The sequence below is a fragment of the Marmota marmota genome, unplaced genomic scaffold (genome assembly GCF_001458135.2).
Source record: "Marmota marmota marmota unplaced genomic scaffold, marMar, whole genome shotgun sequence".
NCBI lineage: Eukaryota > Metazoa > Chordata > Mammalia > Rodentia > Sciuridae > Marmota > Marmota marmota.
Genome location: NW_025999853.1, coordinates 48,117,996 through 48,145,658, shown reverse-complemented (window position 1 = coordinate 48,145,658; position 27,663 = coordinate 48,117,996). Strand labels below are relative to the sequence as shown.

The 27,663-nt window shown below is 42.8% G+C and overlaps 2 protein-coding genes across 6 annotated transcripts in view; one reads left to right on the top strand and one right to left on the bottom strand.

The window, feature by feature from the left end:
• The window catches only part of Tsfm (Ts translation elongation factor, mitochondrial), an 11,000-nt gene extending 5,579 nt beyond the window's left edge, over positions 1–5,421 (top strand). The window contains exons 5-6 of the mRNA XM_015483076.2: positions 2,435–2,522; positions 4,835–5,421. Coding sequence (XP_015338562.1) covers positions 2,435–2,522; positions 4,835–5,241 — 495 coding nt within the window. The 3' untranslated portion in view covers positions 5,242–5,421. The remainder of the gene's footprint in view (positions 1–2,434; positions 2,523–4,834) is intronic.
• An 824-nt stretch (positions 5,422–6,245) lies between these two features.
• On the bottom strand, positions 6,246–27,626 carry Avil (advillin). 5 transcript variants are annotated; one of them, XM_015483074.2, is made up of 21 exons: positions 27,495–27,626; positions 26,778–26,877; positions 24,561–24,645; positions 22,908–22,982; positions 21,588–21,784; positions 20,052–20,160; positions 19,849–19,959; positions 19,250–19,452; positions 18,723–18,801; positions 18,262–18,360; positions 17,371–17,524; positions 17,180–17,280; positions 16,277–16,414; positions 16,024–16,182; positions 14,600–14,779; positions 13,464–13,609; positions 13,178–13,322; positions 11,617–11,805; positions 10,935–11,003; positions 9,055–9,180; positions 6,246–6,839 (listed from the first exon to the last, which is right to left on the bottom strand). In XM_015483074.2, exons 3-21 carry the CDS (start codon positions 24,624–24,626, stop codon positions 6,726–6,728), a joined length of 2,460 nt encoding a protein of 819 aa, XP_015338560.1. In that variant the 5' UTR covers positions 24,627–24,645; positions 26,778–26,877; positions 27,495–27,626; the 3' UTR covers positions 6,246–6,725. The 5 variants fall into 5 exon arrangements, with proteins under 5 accessions (XP_015338560.1, XP_048662011.1, XP_048662022.1 ...); XM_048806054.1 differs by having other exon boundaries at positions 16,096–16,182; positions 24,561–27,530; XM_048806065.1 differs by lacking the exon at positions 14,600–14,779 and having other exon boundaries at positions 24,561–27,530.
• Positions 27,627–27,663: the final 37 nt, after the last annotated feature.

Here is a 27,663-nt window from a genome sequence, read left to right as displayed (position 1 = left end):
TCCCCCCCCCCCCCAGATATTTCTTACAATGATGATATAATGTGTATATATCCTTTCCTTTTTTGGTACTGGAGATTGAACCAGGGGTGCTTTACCACTGAGCTCAACCCTTTTTATTTTTAATTCTGAGACAGGCTCTCACTAGGTTGCTGAGGGCCTTGCTAAGTTGCTTAGGCTGACCTTGAATTTGTGATCCTTCTGTTTTAGCCTCCCGAGTTGCTGGGATTACAGACATGCACCACCAGGTCCATCTATGTATACTTTTATTTGTTTATTGGTACTTGGGGATTGAACCCAGTGGTACTTTATCACTGAGCTATAGCCCTGGTGCTTTTTAAAAAATTATTTTGAGACAGGGTCTTGCTAGATTGTTTAGGGCCTCTCTAAGTTGCTGAAGCTGGCCTTGAACTGGTTTTCCTGTTTTTTTGTTTGTTTTTGCAGTGCTAGGAATTGAACTCAGGGCCATATGCGTGGTAGGCAAGTGCTCTACCACTGAGTTACATCCCTAGTCTTGGCCTTGAATTTGTGATCCTTCTGCCTCAGCCTCCTGAATCATTGGGATTACAAGTGTAATCCTGGAATTATATATACTTTTAATCTGCTTTTATCACTAATAATATATCCTAGAAATACTCTATAGCAGCTCCTGGAGATCTTTCTGTTTCTTTTTTTTTCCAACTGCATAGCAGTTTGTTGTGTGGATATGCCATAGTTTATTTAACCAATTCTTCTGTGGGCATTGAGGCTGATTCCAAAATACTCCTTTTTTTCTTTTTGGTACTGGGGACTGAACCCAGAGTGCTTTACCACTGAACTAGATCCCTGCCCTTTTTGAGATAGGGTCTTGCCAAGTTGCTTAGGGCCTTGAGAAGTTGATGGAATTGGCCTGGAATCTGCTGTTCTCCTGCCTCAGCCACCAAAGTTGCTGGGATTCCAGTCATGCACCATCAGACCTAGCTCTGATTTCAAAATTTTATGATTAGAGCTGGGTGTGGTGGCACATGCCTATAATCCCAGTAACTCAGACTGAGCCAGGAGGATCATTAGTTTGAGGTCAACTTGGGCAACTTAGTGAGACCTTGTCTCGAAATAAAAATAAAAAGGGCTTAGAATGTAGCTTAGTAGTAGAGCACTCCAGGTTTAATTCCCAGTACTACATATTGCAAAAAACAAACAAAGAAAATCCCACATGATTAGAAATAATTGCTTAATGAATAATCTTGTACATATGTACTTATATCTAGGTATTTTGGTTTTTTTTTTTTCTTTTTGGTGGTGCTGGGGTGGTGCTGACCCAGAGACTTGTGCCTGCTAGGCAAGCACTCTACCAACTGAGCTATATTCCTAACCCTTATGTCTAGTTTTAAGTGTATCATAAAATTCCTAGAAACAGCCAGGCATGGCAGTACATGCCTGTAATCCCATGTATTCAGGAGGAAGAGGCAGGAGCATCACAAGTTTGAGGCCAGCATCAGCAACTCAGACTCTGTCTGAAAACTAAAAAATTAAGAAAGGGCTGGAAATGTAGCTCAGTGGTAAAGTGTTCTTGGATTCAATCCCCAGTACCAAAAGGGGGAAAAATGTCAGAAACTGAACTGCAGTGTCAAAAGGTAAACATATATGTAATTTTGTTAATTATTATCTAATTTTCTTCCATTGGATTTGGAATATTTTGTATTCCCACCAACAATTTGTAATTCTCCTAGGTTTAATGTTTGTGTGAAAATATTGTGCCTGGTTTTTAGTAATTTATATTTTAAGAAGTTAGGTTAGGGGATGGGAGTGGAATGGAATTGGGGATAGTATAGTGATAAAATAATTCATAAAAACAAGACTGTTAACATTTTTTTTTTTTTTTTGTACTAGGGATTGAACCCAGGGGAACTTACCCACTGAGCCACAGCCCAAGTCCTCCTTTTTATTTTTTATTTTGAAGCATGGCCTCTCTACATTGCTCAGGGCCTCACTAAGTTGCTAAGGCTGACTTTGAACTTGCAATCCTCCTGCCTCCGCCTCCCAAGCCGAAAAAAGGGATTACAGATGTGTGCCATCACGCCTGACCTGTTATCAATTTTTAACATTTTTGGCTTAATGAAAATATTATCTGTTTCTGCTTAGTTATCTTAACCATTTTCTTAGAAATAGACTATTTTTGCCTGTTAATAATTTTTTTTGGTGGGGGGTACCAATGATTGAATTCAGGGGCACTAGACCATTGAGCCACATCCCCAACCCTGTTTTGTATTTTATTTAGAGACAGGGTCTCACTGAGTTGCTTAGTGTGTTGCTTTTGCTGAGGCTGGCTTTGAACTTGCAATCCTCCTGCCTCAGCCTCTCAAGCTGCTGGGATTACAGGTATGCGCACCTTGCCTGGTGCCTATTAATAATTTTAATAGTGCAAAACTGATTCATGTTTGTTTTCTTGTGCACTTAGGGCTTCCTGAATTCCTCTGAGCTTTCTGGACTTCCAGCTGGGCCTGACAGAGAACACTCTCTCAAGGATCAATTGGCCTTAGCAATAGGTGAGTATTTGTAAGGATTCTGGAAACTGGAAATTAATGACTAGATCTTTTGGTATCTTTGCTGTTCCTCCAATATTTCCATGGAGAATTGCAAGCTCCTGTGCCTTTCATCAGGAGCCAGATGATATGAATGTAAGAAATAGGTTGTGTTAGGTGTTAGGGAGCAATAGGCAGTTTGAATTGAAGAGCTTCTCTGCTGAAGCTAGCACTAGCACCAAACTCTAGCCACCTGTTATATATTAGGGTAAATGGAGTTCCAGTGATTACTGGATTCCTTAAAAGAATTCAGAATTATAGGCAGAAATCTCAGTTTTTAACTGTTTGCAAACTAAAATTATTTTCATCATTGTGCCAGCCAAACAAAGTGTGGCTAAGTTCCAATTGACTACCTCTTTATATAACATAGGGAAAAGTACTTCAAAGGTAAGTTTTTCTTCATTATAAACAGTTCTAGGAATTTTTAGGGTCATTGTTTTTAGGAATTTGATCTCAAGGTATCTGGTTCTGAATTTGTAAAGGTATATTCTTTTAGAGCTCACTGATGTTGGGAATCAAATCTAGATCATTATGGTGGGAGTAGCAGGGATTTGCTTGTTTTCTGTATCCTTAGTGGAGGAAGGAAAGAGGGCTGGGATTGGAATTACTGGGATTTTTCTGCTCCTCTGCAGTTTCCAGTCAAGACGTTAGTTCTGTTTTTATCAGATCATAGTATTTATTTATTTATTTATTTATTTATTTTATTTTTATTTATTTATTTTTTTTAAAGAGAAGAGGTGAGAGAGAGATAGGGAGAGAGAGAGAGAATTTCTGATATTTATTTTTTAGCTTTTGGCAGACACAACATCTTTGTTTGTATGTGGTGCTGAGGATCGAACCCGGGCCGCACGCATGCCAGGCGAGCGCGCTACCGCTTGAGCCACATCCCCAGCCCTAGATCATAGTATTTATGATATTCCAGTGAGTCCTAGATGAGAAACCAGCAGACTGTTACATATTAAGAAATAGGGCTTATTAAGAAATTCTGGGGGCTGCGGATGTGGTTCAAGTGGTAGCGTGCTCGCCTGGCATGCGTGCGGCCCGGGTTCGATCCTCAGCACCACATACAAACAAAGATGTTGTGTCCGCCAAATACTAAAAAAAAAATAAATATTAAAAAATTCTCTCTCTTTACCTCTATCTTTCTCACTCTCTCTTAAAAAAAAAAAAAAAAAAATTCTGGAAGAACTGGGTGCATCAGCCTTGTCAATTTCAGAGAATTAACAATTGGGTAGATGTTTTAAGATATTTTAAAATTTGTTTTGGTTTCTGGATTCTCCCTTTTCATAACTTTTAGCTTTAGTTGTGGTTAATCCAGACATATTTATCCAGACCACTTTGTTTATCCTCCTGCTCCTTCCTACTTTTTGGTTTATTTGGACTTCTGAGAATGGCATCTGAGAGAAAGGAGAAAACTGCTATCTGTTTTTGGTTCTCATAACTCTGATAATGTCATCCTTTTGTTTTTAAGGAGAGGAAGTCAAAACTATCAGATGACATGGCTTTTGGATTTTCTGGGACTTTTAGTTGTAGACCTTTTCCTGATACAGTGAATGATGAGGAGTTGTTGATGTCAGTTATGGTTATAGGGTAGGGATGGTAATTCAGTGGGAAAAATCACTTATTTGCTTTCGAGTCAGATCTGAGGTGTTTTTTTGTTTGTTTGATTTTTTTGTGGTGCTGGGGATTCAATCCAGGACTTTGTGCATACATGGGAAGCACTCTACCAACTGAACTATATCCACAGCCCAGATCTCAGTTTTAATTCCAGCTCTGCCATGTACTGTTGGGTGGGTTACTTAAGCACTAGTCTAAACCTAAGTTTAATGTATTAATAATAGCTAGCCTTTAAGTGCTCACTATGTGCCAGTTACAATAATAAAATACTTTTACATATATCACCTTATTTATTTCTCTCTATAACCCTGAAGGTTTATAGACCAGGAAACTAAGGCTTGATAAATTAGTAAATAGGGTTATGTCATTAAGTCTCTTGCCCAAGGTCATATAGCTAGCAAGAGATAGAACTAAGACCTGTGTCTGTGACACCATAGCCTCTGTTTTAAATACTAGAATACCTATCACATAATGCTTCTTCAAGTACTCCCCTACCATGCCCCTGTTCCTCTTTAAACAAAACTGAAAATTATATATCTTTGAGGAAGGATCACCTTCCAAATTTAGACTCTTTGTGCATACATTAGTATCACCACAGGTATCATATTCTGGTGATGTGTTGTTTTTTGTTTGTTTATTTGTTTGTTTGTTTTTAATAGGGAAACTTGGAGAAAACATGACTCTTAAACGAGCTGCATGGGTGAAGGTGCCATCTGGGTTCTACGTTGGCTCTTATGTCCATGGAGCAATGCACAGTCCCTCGCTCCACAACCTGGTGCTGGGGAAGTATGGGGCCCTGGTCATCTGTGAGACATCTGAACAGAAAGCAAACCTTGAAGACCTTGGCCGCCGCCTTGGGCAGCATGTGGTGGGCATGGCTCCTCTCTCTGTTGGCTCCCTGGATGATGAACCTGGGGGAGAGGCAGAGACCAAGATGCTGTCCCAACCATACTTGCTGGATCCCTCCATCACATTGGGACAGTACGTGCAGCCCCATGGGGTTTCTGTAGTAGACTTTGTGCGGTTTGAATGTGGAGAACTTGAAGAGGCAACAGAGGCTGAATAGGTTCTAGACACTTTTGGCTTAGGAGAAAATGTTTATTTTTATTTCTGGACATCATAGCAAAAAGAAGAAATTGCCAAAGCCTCTTTAAACCCAGAATTTGTCAACTGAATTTTTAATGAAATTATATAGTTCATGGGGTAAAGTTAATAAATAAAATATTTTTTCCTTGTTTGCATGCTACTGGATTTTCCTTGTTTGCATAATACTTGGGGGATTGGACCCAGGAACACTTAACCACTGGGCCACATCCCCAGCCCTTTTTTTTTTTTTTAATTTTGAGACAAGGTCTAAGTTGCTTAAAGTCTTGCTAAATTGCTAAGGCTGGCCTTAAACTTGTGATCCATCTTCTGAACCACTGGGATCAGGCGTGTGCCACCACTCCCTGCTGGGTTTAGCTGTTTATTATTTTATTTTGGGGGGTATTGGGATTGAATTCAGGGCACTTGACCAGTGAGCCACATCCCCAGCCCTATTTTTTTTTGTATTTTATTTAGAGACAGTGTCTACTGAGTTGCTTAATGCCTTGCCATTGCTGGCTTTGAACTCGCTATCCTCCTGCCTCAGTCTCCCAAGCCACTGGGATTACAGGCGTGTACCACCACACCTGGCTTATTTTTTTATTTTAATTTTAATATTTTTTTGTATGTGGTAATGGGGATTAAACACAGGGCCTTACACATGCTAGGCAAGCACTCTGCCACTGAGCTACATCCCAGTTCTTTTAAAAAATTATTATATTTTGAGACATGATCTTCCTAAATTGTCCAGTCTGGCCTCAAAGTTGTTATCCTCAAACCTCCTTAGTTAGTGGGATTACAGTGTGTGCTACACATCTGCATGCAAGTCAGATTTTGACATTCTTGTACTAATGACAGTTATTACAGTGGTCCAGTTGTTGAGAGAGTTCAATCAACACTGTCTCTTTACTTTCCCAGTACTAAAACATTTTCCCAACATAATATAAAATTACCATAACAAGCACCCAAATACAGAAAAGAACTCCATTTGCTTATACAGGTTATTTTTATTTGAAAAGTTAAAGATGCTGTGGCATGTAATGGATCTGAGCCTTTGGATTTTGACCCTGAGATATATGTGCAAATAACTTCAATGCTTTGTGGGTTGAGTAGACTTCAGAAGTACTGATCTTAAAATTTAAAGCAAATGTAGGGCTTTGCATGGTGTTATATATTTTAAGATTAGTTTTTGATTCTCTTTCTCTTGGCTTCTCTAAATTCATGCAGTTTTAGTATTTTCTGCTAAGGCTTTAGCCAGAAGACCACAAAAGCCAAAAAGTGTATAAGTTAATGTTTTAGATATATAATAAACAAGAGATACATGAGAAAAAAATGGAGAACATGCTGTGATTTTCAGATTCTATAAATGTGTCTAAATCAGTAGCAGGCAAAAGTTGGTAGGTAAATTCTTTCCCAACATTGGCACTATCTACTGTCTTCTGTGTTCTTCTAATAGGTCTTCTTGCTTTAGAAAAGCCCCTTTTCTTTCTTCAGTTGGAGCTGTTTCCAGCCAGGCAGAGCAGTAAATTGCCCTCTTGTAATGCCAAACACAGACACAAAGTCCTGTTCAGAGAGGTAATTCTAAGAGAGAAAACAAAGTTTCTGATTAGTAGGAAGATATGGTACCTATTGGTGCCAACAGAGGGGGGAGAGTAGGGGCAAGAGGGAGGCCTATGTAGATCCTTGGAGGGAGAAGTAGAATGAATTGTTAGGAAGGCTATACTAGACTTAAATTATTCAAGGTCAAATTGTTCTTCAGGTAGTGGATCCCCAAGGTGGCCTGTGGAAGAAACTGACTGGATTCCCTGCTCTCATGATCCCAGTTTCTTTCCTGAAAGACAGTAAATGGATTATATAAAATGGATAAATTATAGGGGCTGGGGATGTGGCTCAAGCGGTAATGCGCTCGCCTGGCATGCATGGGGCACTGGGTTCCGTCCTCAGCACCACATAAAAATAAAGATGTTGTGTCCACCGAAAACTACAAAATAAATATTTTTAAAAAATGGATAAATTATAGAGATTAGATTTTGGAGGAATGGACAACTAAACTGAGTGGTGCTTTTCCTTATACTAATGTCCTTAACTACCCTTTTTTGGGAGGGAGGGGCTTACTAGGGATTGAACCCAAGGGTGTTTTACCATTGAGCTATAGCCCCAGGCATATTTTTGAGATAGGGTCTTATTAAGTGGCTTAGGCTGGCCTTCATCCTGGTGATTTCCTGCCTCAGCCTTTCAAGTCCCTGGGATTACAGTAGTACACCACTAGGCCCAGACTTAATCAACTTTGGTTTTTGGTGCTGGGGATTGAACTCAGGGCCTGATGCATGCTAAGCGTGTGCTCTACCGATAAGCTACATCCTCAGACTCCCAGAATATTTCAAGGGGATCTTACTGAGATCCTATAGTTCTCCTAACATTTATTTATTGATGTAATGATTATTTTGTATCCAAGTAAAGCTTATTAATATGCGGCCTCTACTTTCAAAAATGTTGTAGTCCAGATACTTAAGACTTAGTTAGGACATTGTAATAAATCCAAAGCCCTTTCCCAAATCAACTCTTCCAAGGGGTATTTAATTAATTCAACATGAACATGTTAATTCATTCATCCAAAACTTATCCTATCTCATAGGCATCTTTTTAGGAGTTGAAAGATGGGAATATGACTGGGCATGGTGATGTACACTTGTAATCCTAGTGGCTCAGGAGGCTGAGACAGGAGGATCACAAGTTCAAAGCCAGTCTCAGAAACTTAGCGAGGCTCTAAGCAAATCAATGAGATCCTGTCTCAAAATAAAATATTAAAAAAGGCTAAGGATGTGTCTCAGTGGTTAAACAACCCTGAATTCAATCCCCTGTACCAGAACTACACAAAACAATGAAAATATGATGGCAAACAGGACAGAGAAGGTCCTTCATCCTAAGGATATTACTAGTGGGGAATATAGACAATGAACAAATTTAAGGGGACCGGAGGGGATGAGGGAAGCAGTGTTTGATGGGGTGGTTAAGGAAGGCTTTCCTGGGGTGGTGATGTTTGAGCTGAGCCAGTGGGAAGGAGCTGGCTTTGTGACTGTCTGAGAGAACATTTGTTTAGGCAGGAGCACTAGGAAGTGTAAAGTCTCCAAGGCTGGGATGAGCATGTTTAAGGGTAATAAGAGGGTAGTGATGAAAATCCCAGAGGGTGATGGAGCCTGGATTATGTAGACCTTCAGTGAGGAGCTATTTGAGCTGTTTCAAACAGGACAGTAGGCATCTGCTTTAAAAGGTCCCTTTGATAGCCAGGTACAATGGTACACTCCTGTAATCCCAACTACCCAGGAGGCTAAGGCAGAAGGATGACAAGTTCCAGGCCAGCCTGGGCAATTTAGCAAGGCTTTGTCTCAAAAATAAAATTTAAAAAACTACCAGGGATATTGCTCAGTGGTAAAACACTCACCTAGCATGAGTGATGCCCTGGGTTTAATTCTCAATATTGCAAAAAAGATCCCTTTGGCTACTATAATGGCCATGTGGAGAACAAATTATAGGGATGAGGTAGAAATCATTTGGATTACAGTAGTACATGATGGCTAGATTAAATCAGTGGCAGATAGATGGAGAGGAGTAACAGAGGCTAACTGATGGATTCATGTGAGAGGTGAGAAAAACATCAAGAAGGAGCTCTTGGTTTGAGCCACTGGGTAGCTCCAGTGTCCACTGAGTGCCTACAATGTGCACAATGTCCTAGGCCATTACTGAGATGGGTGCTTTACTGACAGCTCCACTTATCCCAGTTCCTTTAGCCACTCACCTCCTTTTTGGCAGGGTTCACATCCTCAGGAAGCTCCTGATTCTGATTTTTCAATAGAACTTCTATAGGGTAATATTTTGGCTCACTGCCAGCAGAATTCAGGGAAAGGGTTGCATTTTTCATGTCCTAGGTATAAAAGTATAGACATGGGAAAAGACTATTCAGTGCAGTGTCTGGCAATCACAGTTTTGCATGTATATAATATTTAACATTTTGTTTTATACCACTTCATCCTTCATAGTCATCTTTGTTCTCAAACTTGGCTGCATGTCAAAGTCATCTGGGAATCAAAAATATTCAGAGTTTGGATTCTCCTTTGGAAAGTTGATTCACTAAACCTAAGGTGAGTCCTCATAGCCAGTTTGGAATACATGCTGTATTTTAAGTCTCTTTTATTATTATTTTTAGGTACTGGAGATCCTACCCAGAGCCTAGTGTGTGCTAGGCAAATACTTTACCACTGATTTAAAACTCCGGCCCTAAGGCTCTTTTAAATAGTATGGTAACATACCTTTCCTTGACTCTTTTATTTAGGTCCTACATTTCCAGTAATTTTTTTTTTTTTTGTACTGAGAGTTGAACCCAGGGGACTTAATCACATCCCCAGTCCTTTTTATTTTTTTATTTTGAGATAGGGACTCACTAAGTTGCATGGAGCCTTGATAAGTTGCTGAGGCTGGCCTCAAACTTGTGATGCTCTTGTCTCAGCTTCCTGAGCTTCTGGAATTTACAGGCTTGCTTCAGTGTGCCTGGCTTAAATGCCTTCAGATGGAAGTCTTATTTTTCTTAAAAACAATTTAAAAGACTCCACATAACCATTATCTTTGGAATTTGACTTTGTAGAGCACAAAGAACATTGCCAGATGATTTGAACTCCTGGTACCATACAACACTTGTCCTAATTTTGTGTGTGTAGATGTGTGTGTTGTACTGGGGATTGAACCTAAGGGCACATTACCCTTGAGCTGCATCCCCAGTTTTTTTTTTTTTTTCTTTCATTATTTTCCTCTCAGTTGTTTTTATTTTTTACTTTGAGACATGGTCTTACTAAGTTGCCTAGGCTGGCCTTGAACTTCTGATCTTCCTGCCTTAGCCTCCCGACTTCCTTGGATTATAGGTGTGCATCTACTTGCCCAACCAATCATCCTGATATTAAAGAGCTGTTGGATTCCTGACTAGAGGCTCCACTTCTTTTATCTGTTAAAACAGTGGTAAATGACCTGCGATTCTGTGGGCTTAACTGTCAGAAACTGATAAAAATATAATTTGAATGAGAAATTTATTTACCAAAACTGCCAATAACTTTAATCTCTCCTAAATGGCAGAGAAGCAAATAATAAAATAAAATTAGTTTTATTTTTTTATTGTTCTTTTTTAAACAGCAAGTCTATTCGAAGTTCTGGAAGGCAGAAAGATAAAGAACGTAGGTCTGAGATCTGTTTTTCAGTCAACTGAAAAAATCTTGGCGCCAGGCTCAGAGGCAAAGGCCTGTAATCCCAAGCAACTCAGGAGGCTTGAGGTAGGAGGATTGCAAGTTCAAGGCCAACCTCAGCAACTCAGTAAGACTCTGTCTCAAAATTTAAAAAAATGAAAAGGGCTGGGTATTTAGCTCAGTGGTGAAGTATCCCTAGGTTCAATCCCCAGTACTGCATAAATAAATAAATAAATAAATATCTTGGGGTTGCTCCTGGTAGAGCACTTGCCTGGCATGTATCAAGCCCTGAGTCCAAACCCCACTATTGAAATAAAACAAAACAAAACACTCTTGGTCAAGGATAGACAACTATGGCAATACTAAGAAAGACATGGTAGAGCTTTGACCACTAGCATTTGCTTTTTTCTTTGGCTCTGGGGCTTCTTCAAGAGCAAACCCAACTCACAGAAGTGATTTGCATGATAGTAGCAGCATCTCCCAGCTCCTCCTTTAACTGTTCATATGATTTTCCAGCCTGAGAAGAGAGAGAAAACACAGGAAGCAATATTGCTGATAGGGGAGAAACATCTTAGGCCTGGTCTGTACCTTCAGGAAAAGCAAAAAGTCTGGAGAATCAGATAATACATAAGTAAGACCAAAAATTTTGGTTTGGATCTGTGCAGGCTACAAAGATTCTTTAATTTACATTCTTTGAAAGTATTCCTTCAATGCCCCCTGTAAGATTTAAGAAAGAGCAGTTGAATGAGTTAGTAAGCCTGACTTCTTCTTATTGACTATGACTTTGAACTTGTCCTCTGAGTGCCTTCATCTGTAACATAGGAAACACAATACCTGCTCTATCAGAATAGTTTATAAAGATCAGAAAGTTGATGTGTGTAAATACACTTTATAAACTGTATTACTTCACAGTGCCTACTGCCGAGTCAAGCTGTGAATGCTCTAACGGAACTTACTGCTATGGTGGTGAAGGGGAAGAGAAGAAAAGTAAAAAGCAGGGATTGGAGTGGGAATGGGAGAAATAAGGTCCTTGGTTTTACTTGGCTCCTAAATCTGTATACCCCATCTCCTCTTATTTCTGAGCTCTCTAACTGTAAGAACAAAATAACTTCCCCAATCTCTGTTCTTACGCTCCAAATGTGAGGGTCCCAGGCCAGGAACCAGCCTGTAAAGGTGGGAGGCTCAGAACCCTGTTTGATGATCAGGATGGGTGTATGGATGTCTCGGCCACTGGGGTGAGTGTGCAGGTACTCCTGGGCAGTAGCAAGGGCCCTCTCCTTCTCTATGGCATTGGCCTCAGCTCCAATCCACAAGAACACCTGTTGTGGTACAGATTTAATATTTGTTAATGAGGTCAGACCAAGGACTAAGTACTAGATCATGTATCTATCCCCCTCAGTAATTTACAGCCTCAGAAAATGTCTCAGCCTGATTTGTTCAGCAGAGAGAAAGGTTTTCCCAGAATCAGCTTGATATTTTTGGTTTTAATTGCTATGTGTATCTCCCAAATCTACATCACCAAATCTGAGCTCTCTCTGAACCTCAGCTTCCTAAATCTAACTTGCAAAACTTCTCCTCTTGGCCATCTCCAACTATCTCAAATAAAACCCTCCTAAAATATAGTTCCTCTTTTTTAAATGTGTATCTCCACTCTAAGTAAATGGTATTCATCCATTCATCTAGGGCAGAATTCTGGGAGGCATGTCCAAAAAATACTCCATATCCAGTGAGTCACCAGTGCTGGTCAACTAGACTTCCTCTGCCTTTGTCAAATTTGTCATTCCTCTATCCCTACTCCATTGCCCTCTGCAGACCCACAGTAGTTCTTACTTGACCCTCATCTACTTCTAACTGGAACTTACAGGAGTGAGCTCTCTAAAGTGTAATTTGACTGTGTCACTTACCTGCTTAAACTTCAGGATAAACTTCTTGACATGGTAGGTCAGGCCCATACCTACTTTTTCAGCTTCATTTCTAAGGTGGTCCTTAACTCTAGCTTATGTTCTGATAATATTTCATGTCTTGCTTTTACATGTGCAATTTTCTTTTCCCACAAGGCTTCTCCATCCTTTGCCTGCTCATCCGTTGAGTTTCATCCTGAGAGTCATCTCTTCTAGGAAGTCTTCTTAGCACCCTTAAACTGTATTTAGTGCCCTTACTTTGTGTTTCTGTGGCTCCTCATCATGGCTCAATGATATTTCTCTGGCTCCTCCCACCAGCTTGTAAACTCTGAGAGTGGAGCCCTTTATCTTGATGACACCCACCTGGTACAATGACTAGGCATGGAGGAGGTGCTCAAAGTGTTTGCTGAGCTGAACAGAAGAACATGGTATGTGGAGGAGGGGTTGCCTTGAAAATATCCATCCATACCCTTTGGTTCCCTAAAAGGTCCACATTATCTGGATTTGGAATCTGTTGCTATTGATCCTAAGATTAAAGAAGGGCAGGATGATGTGATGACCAGATTTTCCCAAAGCAAGGTGGGAAAATTTCCAAGGTGATTTTAACCATCTTTCTGTACTTTGTGACCATGGCCAAAAGCAGGCTCTTTCTTTGGTTTCTACTAACACATGTTGACTTGGGGATGATATAGGGTTATCCAGGGCCTATTCTGAGTGTCGACATATACAAAAATAACCTAAACTGTGGGCATCCTTGTTATTTGTTCAGAGTTCTGTAGCTGTGTCTTACCTGATCCCAGGTATCCAGGAGCATCACATCACCTGGGTTCAGGTCATCCTGGGTGAAGTCTGTGATTTCAGTGACAATGAACCGGCCAGTCTTATTAGAACATTCAAAGAGACGGGATTGGACATCTAGGGTTTCCTGCTGTAGTCTACAACACAGTCCATTTAGAGGCACTGATGTAACATAGAAATCATGTTTTTAAATCTGAAAGTAGATCTTAAGAGTTTGTGCAGTTCACAAGCTTGGAGGCAGGGGGAGCCAAGAAGAGGAGAATACTGTATTCCCATACCTTTTGTCATTGGCATAGGGAGTTTTACCTCCCAGTAGGTCCCAGAACTCAGTTGATTCCTGGCCCTCTGCCACAGTTTCCTCGGTGCCATCACAGAGAAGACTGGCCAGCTCTTTAGCCATTGCCCGCTCATCTCCACTAGATCCCTGAGAGTCGGGCAAGGAAGGCACAGATGTTAGTCACATGTGGACACATTGATGTGGACAGAGAAGTTTCAAGACTAACTCGGTGTAATCAGGATTAGATGCCAAGACACAGTGCCTCAGGATAAGGGAAGACAGGTTTGTTCTAGTGGTGGGAAGAGAAGAAGGAAGACAGAATGTGCGGGCAAAGAACAGGACTGCACTCTGAAACCTGCAGTGGATATAGACAAGAGTAACAGTCACCTTTATTTCAGCTTCAGCTGGAATTTTTAGCACCTACTTTTTTTTTGGTGCTAGGGACTGAACCCAAGGATACTTTATCACTGAGCCATAGCCCCAGCCTTTTTTTTTTTTTTTTTTTTTTTTTTGAGACAGGGTATCCTTAAGTTACCCAGATTGATTTCCAACTTCCACTTCCTCTGTGATGCTTCTGCCATGGCCTCCCAAGTAGCCATGATAGCTGGGATTACAGATGCTTGCCACCATACCCAACTTCATTTCTGTGTAAAACGATTACAGTTTTTTTTTTTTTTTTTTTTTTCTGGTGGAGCTGGGAATCAAACCTAGGGTTTTATGCATGCTAGGCAAGCACTCTACCTAGACTATATCCCCAGCCCCAATTTCAGTGCTTTTTAAGGAACTAATGCAATATGAATTATGACAACATCATTTTTTGTTGTTGTTCTGTTAGCATCTTTCCTGTTATAGGTCAGCAAACTCGTGTGGGAAGATTGACTTATCTAGTCTTCATCATGTTTGTAGTTACGGAATGTCTCTTGGATGTAAGCCGGGCTATCTGTGATTTTCTGGTGAAGGCCTGACTATGGGGAATGTTGGTGCTTCCTTTGAAGTTTCTTTAGGGAAAAGGATCCCCCTTTTGAGCACCACACCAGTCGACTTTTTAGTTCCTTTGACCTTGCTGACCTAGGATCAAGGCCACAGCAAGGCTGGGCTCCAAGGGACTGGCCTGACCACTGGGCCCAGCCATCCTACCTTGCCATACCATAGGTAGTGCTCTGCCTGGGTCTTTAGCAGAAAGACATCATTGGAGTTTAAGGAGGAGGCGAAGGCTGGAACCTCCACTGCTTTGGTGTTAGATTTGTCATTTCCTCGAATCTGGAAGAGTCTTACTGGAGGGTCAGGCTCGGTATTTCCTTTCCTGGAAGTCCCACCCTAGAGCAAAGAGGAAAGGGAAAGTCCGGAATTTTGCATTAGGCTGGCTGTTGTGGGAAATGTGGATGTATTTGATGCTAGTCTTTCTAGAACTTCTAGACTAATAGGAAAGGGTTAGGGTGAGCTGGGGCTGTGGCACAATAATATTAGCTTTCATTGTTTTTTTTTTATAAAGCATAAGGCTTTGGGGGCTGTGGTTGTGGCTCAGTGGTAGAGCACTTGCCTTGCATGTGTGAGGCATTGAGTTTGATCCTTGGCACCACATAAAAATGAATAAATAAAATAAAGGTATAAATAAATGTTAAAAAAAATAAAAGAATAAGGCTTTGTCGCTGGTTGTGGTTAGTGAGACCCTGTCTCAAAATAAAAAATAAAAGGGCTGAAGATGTAGCTCAGTGGTATAGTATTCCTTGGGCTCAATCCCCAATACTGACAAAAATAAAATAAAAAGGGATAGGGGATGCAGCTCAGTTGTTCAGAGCCCTTGGTTCAATCCCCAGTACCATACACACACATACAAAAAAAAAAAAAAAGAGGAGGAGGGGAGAAGGAGAAGAAGAGGAGTTGTATTTTGTACCAGGCTCTGTGATTCGGGCCTTACTAATACTTTGCTGATCCTGATTCTCATGATAACTCTTAACTCTATGAAGTAGTAATGAAGTAGGTGTTATTATTCCATGGTGCCGATAAGGAAACTGAGATTTAGAAACCTGGCTGATAAATAACAAGACTAGGACTTGACCCCAGACAGATGTGATATCTAGAATGTGGCCTGGTAGTGCTTTAGTCAAGCTTCTGTTATGGTTTGGATGTGAGGTGTTCCCCAAAAGCTCAAGTGTGAGAAAAGCAAGAAGATTCAGAGGAGAAAAGATTGGATTGTAAGAGTCTTAACCCAATCAGTAAATTAGTCCCCTGATAGGGATTAACTGAGTGGTAACTGGAGGCAGGTGGGGTGTGGCTGGAGGAGGTGGGGCATTGGGTGCATAGCTTTGGGGTATATATTTTGTATCTGGAGAGTGGAGTCTCTGTCTGCTTCCTAATCATCATGTGAGTTGCTTCCCTCTGCCACACTCTTCTGCTGTGATGTTCAGCCTCATCTCGAGCCTCTAGGAATGGAGCCGGCTGTCTATAGATGGAGACCTCTGAAACTAGGAGCTCTTAAATAACCTTTTCCTCCTCTACAATTGTGCTGGTCAGGTCTTTTAATCACAGCAGTGAAAAACCTGACTAAAACAGCCCCTCACCTCATAGATAACCAGCTTCCCTTTGAAGATGGCCATGAAGTGGCGTGGCTCCTTCCCCATGCTGACACGAACCTGCACAGGAGCCCCGTCCAACTGCTGATCCAGCTGCACTGCCTGGTATGCTGAGGCTGCCAGCTCATCCTGTGAGGCGTGGCGGCCCTGCAGCAGTGAGAGGGGAGCCATGGGCCCTGCTTCCTGCCCCAGCCCAGTGGCCAGAGGAAGCACGTCTGGATCCAAAGCTGAGAGCCTGTACCTGCCAGATGTATAAGATGTAATTTGGCTTCCCGTTCACCTCATATGTATAAAGAACCAGATAGCAGTCTCCTCCATAGAAGAAGCCGTGCCACTGATGTTCCACAGGGACCAGCTCTAGGTTTTCAATTCTCCAGACCTGTGAACAGAAGGAAGCACAGTTCCTTACAGATAGGTATCCTGTTCAGAGAGCATTACCCAAAGGGAACTGGGCCATGCTTAGTGGAGTACCAGGTGGGTGAGGTGCTAACATTCACTCCATGTACCCCTTTCCTCTCTGGTTCTTCTCTGCCAGTGGTGAGGGCTTGTCACATATGCATGATTTGAATCCTGAGAACTAGGTCATGGGGCTAGAGGTGTGTGCTCAGTGGTAGAGTGCTTGCCTTACATGTGTGAAGCCTTAGGGTTCAATCCCCAGCATCGGCCAGGTATGGTGGTACACACCTATAATTCCAGTGACTCAGGAGGCTGAGGCAGAAAAGTTGCAAGTTTGAGGCCAGCCTCAGCCACTTAGCAAGACCCTGTCTCAAAATAAAAAAGGACTGGGGATATAGCTCAGTGGTAAATTACCCTTAGGTCCAATTCCCAGTTTAAAAAAAAATAAGAAAAAAATTCCCTGAACCACAAACAAAAAGCTGAGTTATCCTTATTGGGTGTATCCTGTCCAGCTGGGTTTTTGTAGGCTAGGCAAGCAATGATTTGAATATATCTGTCAGGTGAGTTACTGGTAGCAGATTTGGGGATGTGTCTTTCACTTCCCTGAAGCATTGTGGGGAAACTGTCAACCTGCAAGCCTCTTATAGAATACTGAGGAACCAGAGAGGAAAGGGAAAGGAGAGCAGACAGAATCACCTGCCTCCTCTTCAGCAGGCAAGAGAACCAGTGTTGCCCTCACTGGGCTCACCTCAACTTTCCCACTGCCATCATCCACCATTCTTTCCTGGGCAGCTACCTCTGGCTTTGTGTGTAGCAGAGTCACATCAAACTTGTCCTGGGAAACTTTAGCTGCATAGGAAGAGTTGGGAAGAGCGGTGAGTGAGGAGCACCTATGCCTGGCTGTCTAGTAGTGACAGGATTCTCTGGGGGCAATCTCACCAATTTTACCAATGTTGAACATTTTCCCCAGGCCTGTGGTCTGGTCCTTCACTGACCACTTCTGGAACAGCTGCTTGAACATGGCTGACTCAGCACCATCATTGACGGTCTCCACGTTAGTGCTGCTAGGGTAGCCCTTCATTCTGATGAAGCCCTGTAGACGCACCCGAATACAAAGGCAGGTCAGTTGGGGAATATATCGAGCTCTTTGCTTCTCTGATAATTAACCCCTTTGAAGTTAGTTGGTAGGATCCCTCTTCTCTGAGAGTCAAAATTCTAACTCACTTCTGTCTAAGGACCAAATTACCTACCTCAAAAATTGCCTGTGTGGAACATCTTAGCATCTCTTCATAGGCCTATCATGATTATGATAATTACTGTTTTTGTAAGACCCTGTATGCTGTGTTCCTTCAGCACTTATATAGCTCTACTGACTTTGTATTACTGTCATTTGCTCATTTATTGCTTTGTAAATACATCTTGTTTGCTGGGTCTGCATGAATATCATAAGCTCCTTGAGGAAAGGACCATTAACCTTGACATGCGATATCTCCTTCAATAACATCAGTCACCTATTATGGAGCAGGTGCTGTGTGCCAACTACTGTTCTGAATGTTTTACATATGGTATTTAACCCTCACAACAACCTAGGAGATAGTTATTACCCCTGTGTTAGATGTGGAGAAACTGAGGCTTGGTAGTATTCAGTGTCTTGCCCCAGAATATTCAACAGGAAAAGGTAAAACCTGGATTTGAATCTTGGTTTGTCTGTCTGACTTTGAAGTTCATGTATGTTACCTCAGTATTATATGTGCAAGTGCTTAGCATGGCTCTCTGCACATATCTGAAGTGATATTAGTAGATGTATTACCACACATCTGTAGCTCCTACCAGGGCTTTAGACATGGCTGCCTGTTTCTCAACCTTTGTGGCTCCTTTTCCTTTCCACACGTAGATCTTGGTTCCACTTTGGTCCACAATGTAGCAGTCCTGAGGCAGTCAGGAACAAATGTGGTTACTGCTGTTCAAGATCAGAAGGAAGGACTTTGCCTAGGCTCTGTTATTTATTTATTTATTTATTTATTTTGGGGGGGGGGGGGTACCAGTGATTGAATCCAGAGGCATTTAACCACTGAACCACATCCCCAGCCTCTTTTTACATTTTATTTAGAGACAAGGTCTTGCTAAATTGCTTAGGGCCTCATTGAGGCTGGCCTTGAACTTCTGATCCTCCTGCCTTGGCCTCCCAAGTCTCTGGGATTACAGGCATGTGCCACCATGCCTGGCTCCAAGGTTCATTTTTGAAGCCAGGTCTGGCTGCCCTGAGCTAAGCCCCTTCAAGCTGTACTTACATCATGGTTCAGTAAGTCCTGGACTAGAGGCCTCGTTGCTACCTCTGTGACCACCAACTGCCCGACCGAATCTGAGACACTGGAGAAGGGGAGAGGTTAGCTTGCACCTTCTCTTCTACAAAGAATCCTGTAGTCAATTTGATGTTTCAGTTGGGTGTATCTGGGAGGAGTTCGACTTCTTAAGATAGACATGACTTAGATGCAGTCAGGAATATACAGACTCTGTTCTCTGGAGGAGACTTTTGTCCCAGACTTTATTCTTTCCACATCACTGAGCACATATAGACCAGCGTACAGGAAAGGTCTCCCTAAGAGAGCAGGACTGAGTTGCTAACAAGAACAGAAGATAGCTGCCTCCTTGAGAGGGGAGTCTCTGAGCTCTTAATGGGAGTTGTTGCATTTGAAAAGGACAGAGAAAAAAACCAGGTGCCTGCACCCAGAACAAGGAGCCAAGGTGAGTGCCTGGCTTTTTAGGGGACACCTTCCACTACCCAGCCTCTAACCAGCAGCCGAGTTTATCTACTCACTGATATAGCATGATATTTGATTTCTGCTGCTGATCTATGATCTCATCGGGGACTGCAGGCTTGATAATTGAGCGTTGACCAAGGGTGTCCTGAAGAACCTTCATCAGCTCTGGGCTGGCTGCCTCCTTGTCTCCTTCGATCACTCCTATTTCAGCACGGCCCCCTCGCTCCCTGTCTCGAATGTCCTTTGCCAGAAGCATAGCCTGTTAAAGAAGCCCAAGGAAGCACTCAGCTCATCTGGAACCCCTTTCTGCCTGATAGGCTCAGGGGGAGCAAACTTAATTCTAGACACAGGAGTTATTCTGATGCCGAGGAGTCCTGCATTTTGCCTAGACTACTCAAAGACAGGGACCCAGCTAGGCATACCTGTAATCCTAGATACTCAGGAGGCTGAGGCAGGAGAATCATAAGTTTAAATCCAGCCTCAGCAACTTAGTGAGACCCTGTCTCAAGGAAAAAAAAAAAAAAAAGGCAGGGTCCACTTTGAATCTTAGAGAACAAACAGCATGGAAGGAAAAGGGTAAAACTATCTGAGAGGGCCCAGACTCATAACCAGGCCTGAGAGGAGAGAGCTCTAAGACTGAAAGGCCATACCATACCTTCAGGCGCTCTCCACTGTTGCTCTCTGGACCATTCCATTGGATGATGACCTTCCCAAGGTCCAGCAAGAAGACATCACCTTGGTTAAAACTGTCCCAGCTCATTTCCACCTGCAGATGAGAGGTAAACGTTGTTGAGGAGATATTCTTAGGTGCCAGGTAGGGAAGCCCTGGGCCCAGGGTAGTCAGTAGGCAGGACTCACCTCGGTGGCCCTGATATTTCTCTTCCCCTTCACGTGTAGCAGCCGCTTCACATCATATGTGTTGGTCTCCACATGCTTCATCCCAGAGGCTACACCTCCCTTTTTATAACTGAGGGGACATCCATGTAGTTATTTATTGAGCATCTGTGCTAAGGTTCTGAGAAGACTGCTGTGAATTATACAGATGCATCCTCTGCCCGGATGAGTGACGACAACAAATGAACTAGGTAAATACAGATGGCAGTAGCTGTTTTCCTACAAGTAGACTTGGTGACTGACTTTCTGATGGGTCAAGGGAGATGTCTCTGAAGAACTAGCATTTGACAGCTTCAGCCATGGCGAGATACTAAACAACTCAGACCCTGTCTCTAAATAAAATACAAAATAGGGCTGGGGAAGTGCTTAGTGGTTGAGTGCCCCTGAGTTGAATCCCTGGAACCCTCTCCCCCACAAAAAAGAACTGGCATTTGAGCTGGAATATTACAATTAGAAGGAGCCAACAACACAAGGAATAGTGTTCCAGACAGAGGGAAACTTCATTGGAATTTTTTGTTTTTAATTTTAGGTACAAAGTTTAAATTAATGTAACTCCTCAGTTTATGGAACATCATCATCATTGGCCTTATAAGCCCCTCTTGTGTTAAGTGTCTATGTACTTCCTCTTATCTGTGTGCCCCATTCCCCTTCTTCCTCCCACCACACTCTTTCATTCTTTTTTTTTAATATTTATTTTTTAGTTGTAGTTGGACACAATGCCTTTATTTTATCTATTTATTTTTATGTGATGCTGAGGGTCGAAACTAGGGCCTTGCACATGCTAGGCCAGTGCTGTACTACTGAGCTATAACCCCAGCCCAGTTTAACATCTCTTTTCATTTTCATTTCAGTAAGATGTGTCCTGTTGCTTATGTGCTTTTTTTTTTTTTAATAAAACAGAAGTTGGATTCTGTTATGTAGTAGTCTATTTCATACTGTGTTCTGTAAGCACCATGTCTGTGAGATGTGTCCATGTGCTAGGTACGTAATCTAATCTGTTGCTTCTGGTGCACATGTTCAGTCTCCCAGTTAATCTGCCCACAGCTTCCTACCACCACTGACACAACTATGAACATTCTGGTTTGTGTGCCTTTATGGTCCTGAGTATGTAAAACTCTCTTTGAGGTGTATACCCCCAAGTGAAAAATTGCATTGGTGGCATTGACTATTTTCCAGAATGCAGTGTCAGTCCACACTGCCATCAGCAGGCATGAAGCTCCATTTCCTTGCGGCCTCACCAGCAGTTGGCACCACCCAGCTCTCTAATTTGTGCTAATTTAATAAGTGTCAATGGCAGCTTTGTTTTGCTTTGTGTTTCTCAGATTACTTCTTTTTTTTTTTTTTTCTTTTTGTGGTACTCGGGAAGAAACCCAGAGCTTCACACATGCGAGGCAAGTTCTCTACCACTGAGCCCCAAGGTCCAGCATGTGAATTGGCCCTATGGGTTTCTTCTGTTAATGGCTGTCTCTGTCCTTGTTCAGTGCTGATATTACTACTTACACGATGCCCTGTTTGAAGTAGCCTCGGAAGGTGTCAGACTCATGGAACTGGACCTCTCGGTGCTGCACAGGGCTACCTCCCAGGTAGTCGTCCAGCTGTGTGGTGTAGATAGCTGCACAGCTCTGCTCATCCTGGGAGGAGTCCTTCCCGATCCAGAAGTGGATGTTCTGGGAGAGAAGACTGCCCAATCTCCGGGTCTGGGATGTAGCCAAAGAGAGCAGGTCAGGGGCCAGCTTACCTCCCCTTTGCTGCTGGCTCCTCTGGCATGGGAAGAATGTGGCATAAAGTTGTTTGTGCTCTGCCCTTGGCAGAGTAGAATTCCTCCCCTATCCCTGCAGTGTACTAGGGTTGCCGTGTCCTTTTTGAAGACCAGCTATTGTGACCCAAGCTTTGACAGCCCAAATTCCTCCCCACATTTGGGAACACTGACAACTTTTTGCTCCCAAAATAAATGGATACCATTGGGGATCTTTTCTCAGTTGGATTATTATGGTTTGGATATATATGTGTTCCCCCAAAACTCTTGTGTTAATGCAGAGATGTTCAGAGGTGAAATGATTGGATTATGAGAGCTGTGACCTAATCAGTCCATCCTACTTTGAATAGACTGACTGGGTAGGGTGTGGCTGGAGGAGGTGGGTTGCTCAGGGGGAGGCATCCTTCCAGGGATCATTTTTCCTGCAGGTCCTTCCTCTTGCAGCTTCCTGGCCACTACAAATAGAGCAGACTCCTCCACCATGCCCTTCTGCCCTATTTCTTCCTCACCTTGGGCCTGGAGCAATGGACTTGGGTGACCATGGACTAAACCTCTGGGACTATGAGCCATTATAAACTTTTTCTTTTCTAAGTTGTTTTTATCAGGTATTTTGGTCACAACAACACAAAGCTGACTAACACAGATTGCAGACTTACCTTGCAGGTCCTCCTTGTGACCTGCACCTAACCTCTGATCATGCACAGCTGACCTGTTTGTGCTGTTCATGTAGGATGTTCTGTCCTTCATTAGAATGGGAAGAGTTAGGCCTTTTTCTATGTCTGGCCTTCTGCCTCACCACTTTAGTATGAGGCCTGGGTCTCTGGAGGGAGAAGTGCTGCTTGTGGGTTTAGACTGAGGGCTTCATACCTGCCTTTGGATGTAAAATTTTAAACCCAGGCCTATCAGTGGCCTCAAACTGGAGGCCTGCTCCCACAGCACTGAGGAAGAAGTAAGATGGATACCAAGAAACCCTATTTCCTTCCCTAACCAGCAGATCTCTCAACAAACCCCAGGAACTGGCTCTCAGGGGAGATGTTCACAGGAATGGGGAGTATGGCGCTCACCGAGAGGATGATGTAGCAGTCCCCCTCATAGAAGTTGCCATGGGCACTCAGGGGCACCAGTGCCAGCTCCATTTTCTGGAAGGACAAGGGGTATAGATAATCTGCATTCCCTCCTCCTTCCTTACCCACAGCCTCTTTCTCTTTCCTTTGACACAGGTGGTAGGGGAGAAATGAGAAGTGTTTCCATGACCTTACAGGGCCAGGTGGCCAGCACAAGATTTATGTGGTCACCCCTCTGGCTTCTGTGAGTTCTACCTGCATCACCTTGGATCTGAAGTTGTGCCCAGTACTGGTTTCCCTGGCCCTGTTATCCCCATGTCCTGCTTGGTCTCATCTCGCCATACTGTGAGGAACCTTGTGAGTCACATGCTGCCCCTTGCAGGGCAGAGTTGGATATAGACTGTGAAGCAAAAATTCTCAGTTGTACCAATGCCTCCAGTACTCTTGTCCCATTCTCTGATCACCCAAAGCCAGCAGGCCTGCCATGTAGAAAGGGTGCTGGAACTTTGTGGAGGTGAGGAGGAGGCTAACGGCAGTTGGAAGTGCCATTGGGGAGCTGAACTCCAAGCTGAGTCCCATATCTGGGTTGGGGCCTTGATTTGTCACTGCATGCATTGCTTGTCCCCAGAGGGCCATTCACATAGCCTCTGATGTAAATTTTCAGTCTCTTCAAGTGAGGTAAATCTGTAGGCCTGTTTGTATTCTATGTGAGATGTGTCTGTTAAATCTCAAAAAGAAGTATATCATAATTCTTAAAACTCCATTTTAGTACTAATTTATATTTTAAGTAAACCGGGAGCCTTAAAACAATGGAAATGGTCTGGGTCTTTCACAAACTCTGAGAGGCTTGCTATCACTCCTTCCTGATTAAGGAGAGTGAAAGGAGGCATCATCTCTTGGATTTTTGTTTGTGGTGCTGAGGATTGAACCCAGGGCCTTGCACATGTTAAGTAAGCACTCTATCACTGACCTACATCCCCAACCTCTTAAAATTTTATTTTGAGGCAAGGTCTAAGTAAGTCATTCAGGCTGGCCTTGAATTTGTAATTCTCCTGCCTCTGCCTCCCAAGTAGCTGTGATGACAGGTATGCACCACCATGACTGGCACCTCTGGATTTTATGCAGTAGTAACTGACTGGATTTGGGGAGGGTTATCCTCACATCTGGCAGGCAGAGCGACCCAGGCCAGAGCTTGGAGCTTAGTCACCCAGAGGGGTACAAACGCAGGGGGAGAAGAGATGAGCAATGCCTCCTCCGTGCAGTGCCCTCACCACCATCCTTCAACTCTTTGTAGAACTAGAGTGCCCTGTAGAAGACATGTTCCATTTATCTGACTGGAGCAACCAGGAGTCTCCTGGGAAAGTTCCATCCATCTTTCCAGAGCATTTATTGGAAGTGCAGACTCCTAGGAAATGGCTGGGAAAAGGACAAGCTAATTTTTGTTAGGAGTCCCATTTTCCAGAACTAAAAAACATTTTTCCCTCTTGCCACCTATCTGCTTTAAGCATCAGGGAAGGAACAAGGATGGGAAAATATACCCTGTTCTCAAACCATAGGATCAGGAGGATTGAAGGGCTGTCATCTAGCAGACCTGGGCAGTTGGCTAATAGATCCCAGCAATCAGGAGTAGGATGTGCCTCCCACCCTGCTCACCTCTATTCTCCAGGTGATGATCCCAGGGTCGTTGCCCACAGCCCTGAAGGCGCTGCTCAGAGACATGGTGCTTGTCTTCCCAGGACTGAAACATCATAGAGCAAGAGATGATACCCCTTGAACTGGGCATCAATCCAGTTTTTCTTGTAAATCACATCCCAATCTTGAACAGTTATCCTGCCACGTCCTTGTGGTGCATCCCCACACTATTTCATCATTATGTGGTGAGTCTGGCTGGCCTAGTCCCTACCCATAAGTCCTGCTATCCACCTGCCACTTCCTTTGTTAAGAGCTCTGGTATTAGCTATGATTATTTTCTAAAGGAGTGATGAATATTTTAAGTCTTATGTTGAGTCACTTTGCATACATTATCTCATTTAATTCTCAGAAGGTGAGCATATTTTCTTCATCTTGTAGTATAGCTGAGGTTTAGAGAGGTTAAATGACTTGCCCAAAGATATATACTAGAATGAGATCCATATCGATTTTAAAATCTGTGCTTTTAGCTATTTTGACATACAGCAACCCTTCCTAAATTTATCGAAGTTCACTGGCTTGTGGAAAGAAAACCTGGTTTTAAAAAAATTTTTTCCCCCCAAGGTTTTCTTCTTTTCCCAGATTCTCTGCTTGAAGGTTCTCTTCATAGTCACCTCTTTGATTCCATCTTTCTGTTTTTACCTTTTTTTTTTTTTTTTAAATAAACTACTTTAAAACTCAACCTTTTTAGAACTCTGGAAGAGTTCTTTCACCCCCAGCCCTGAGGTCTTCAGTTCCTTCAGGCCTGAGCAAAAGGAGGAAGTGGTAAACAGTAGTCCATGTGTCCATGTGGATCGCAGGTTTTCTGAAGTCCAGGCATGGCACATGTCCAAGGTCACTTAGAGGCTTTAAATAATTTAAGTGCCTCCCTGGGTAGTTGCTGCTCTCAAGGAGATTGCAGTCTGACAGCATGACAACTAATGAATGTTAGATTAGTTTCTAAGGAAAAAGGATGAGATTGGTGGATTTACATAGGAAAAAAAATCATCCAGGAAGGACTATGTGGGTTTTTGCTATTTGGAGGCATATTGTGTTTGTTACGAGGAACATGTCAGGGCTGGAGTGTCGCTCAGTATTAGACCAGTTGCCTAGGCTCTAGCTCTCTCTCTCTCACTCACACACATACACACAAACCCCTACATGCCCCGTCCCCGCAACAAAAAACATGTCTAAGGATACTTCAGCTTTGATGGATGAAGCTAGGTTTGGAGAATATGTGCCATTATCTAGTATAGACTTTGGCAAAGCAAAACTAAAAGAAGAAACTAAGAGCAAACTTGTTTTGTGTACTGCTAGAGCAGGACTAAAGCAGAGCAATGATGCGGAGCAGCCAGTGTTTGAGGATTTAATTTGATAACTTATGCTGCCCCACCCTCTGCTGCTCAGAATTGCCAGGAAATATTTGTGTGAGCTTTCTTCAGACCCTGGATTTCAGTTATTAAAGGCAAATACATGACCCAGCAAGGGGAAAGGGACCAAGGCCAAATCCATTCCTTGGAGATGGATACGTATCAACCTGGTAAATGCCAAGCTAACTGGCATTATTTTGAGCTGAGTTTCAGATCCCCAAAGCAGTCCTATTTCCCAGCAGGGACTTCAGAACTGGGAAGGTGCTCATTCAACTGGAGACCCTGAATGCAGGTGATGATATACTCCAAAAAGGGACTTCTCACTACACTGGAACACCCCCCAAAATCTAATTTCATCTGCAACAACAAAGTTCCAAAAAAGCTGGATCCCTCCCTTTCACCCTTCCCAAATTCTAATTTATAATTCACTATCCTTTGAGAGGACTGCAGAGATTTCTGAAATGGGATTCGAGTTTTGAAATTCCAGATTAAAAGTCAGTGGTCCTGAATCTCACAGAGATACCTTTATGGATGGACCCCAAGTAGAGGAAGCTGGTTTACTTCTGCCTTGCCCCATGCCACTTTCCTCAAAAAGATAAAACACACGGTCTTCATCTTTCCCTGCTTTGAAAATGTGCCCTATTTGTTCAGTGGTCTTTTAAAAAGGCCTGTTCACCTCAACAGAAGTTTGTAAAACTGGTCACAAACACCTGATTCAACACTTAAAAATTCTTATCCCAGAAGAAAAAGCGAAAGGAATTTTTCTCCTTTCTGCCTCATTTAGTAGGATTGTTTCACTAATGAGTACCCTTATATAAGCCAGAGATCTTACCTTGCCTGGTGAATTCCTAGTTTTTTGGTGAATTAGCAGCAGTAGTATTGAAGAGCTACCCCAATGCAGGAGGCTTCAGGTCCGGAGGACTTAGCAATGGCTGCAGAGACACTGGGTTATATTTGCTTGTGTTTGCATCTTAACCACATTTTCCTAGTCCTGGCCAATCACAGCCAACCTAGCCCTGGGCTTGACTTATTCAAACCAGAGGGAAAGCTTTATCTGTTCCTATTCAAAACAGTAAAAACAAGAGCAGACTTTTAAAGGCTTCTTTTTAACTCCAGCTCCACGCCCTGATCTATTGATTTTTTTAAAGTGCACAGCCCATCAATAATGCAGGGAAGAGGGAGGGAGGATATGAAATTTGCCATATTGTAGATATGAATGCATTACACTGATGACAGGAGGCAGGGGCTGGAGCTGCCTGGTATGTACCTGGAAGTCCAGGCTGGCAGAGCCTGAGAAGCTTCTGGCATTTCTCAAAGGAAGGGACAGTTTGGGAGAGGGGTCAGTAACATTTTGCTCCTTGCAATCTCCATCAGTCATTCATCAGTCCAATCAGTATTTGAGTGCCTACTGTGTTGCCAGGAAATTTCAAAGCTTCCAGTTTGGTAGCATGTGGGAGAGGCAATAGGAAAATCCAGACTTCATTTTCCTTAGGGTTTCTGGTTTGAGCCCAGCAATCGATAGGACACCAAGCACATGTTTGTCAAGTACCTGGATGGAAATGGAGTTGGTGCCAAAGAGGGGCCCAGGAAGATCCTACTGCCGTAACCTTGTCTGGAGCCCAGTGCTTGTTCCACTTCATCATGATTGAAGGGGTTGTGAGAAGAGTAATGCCCTCTGAGTGCCCAATGAACAATGGCAAGTTAAGGAGGCAGCTCCC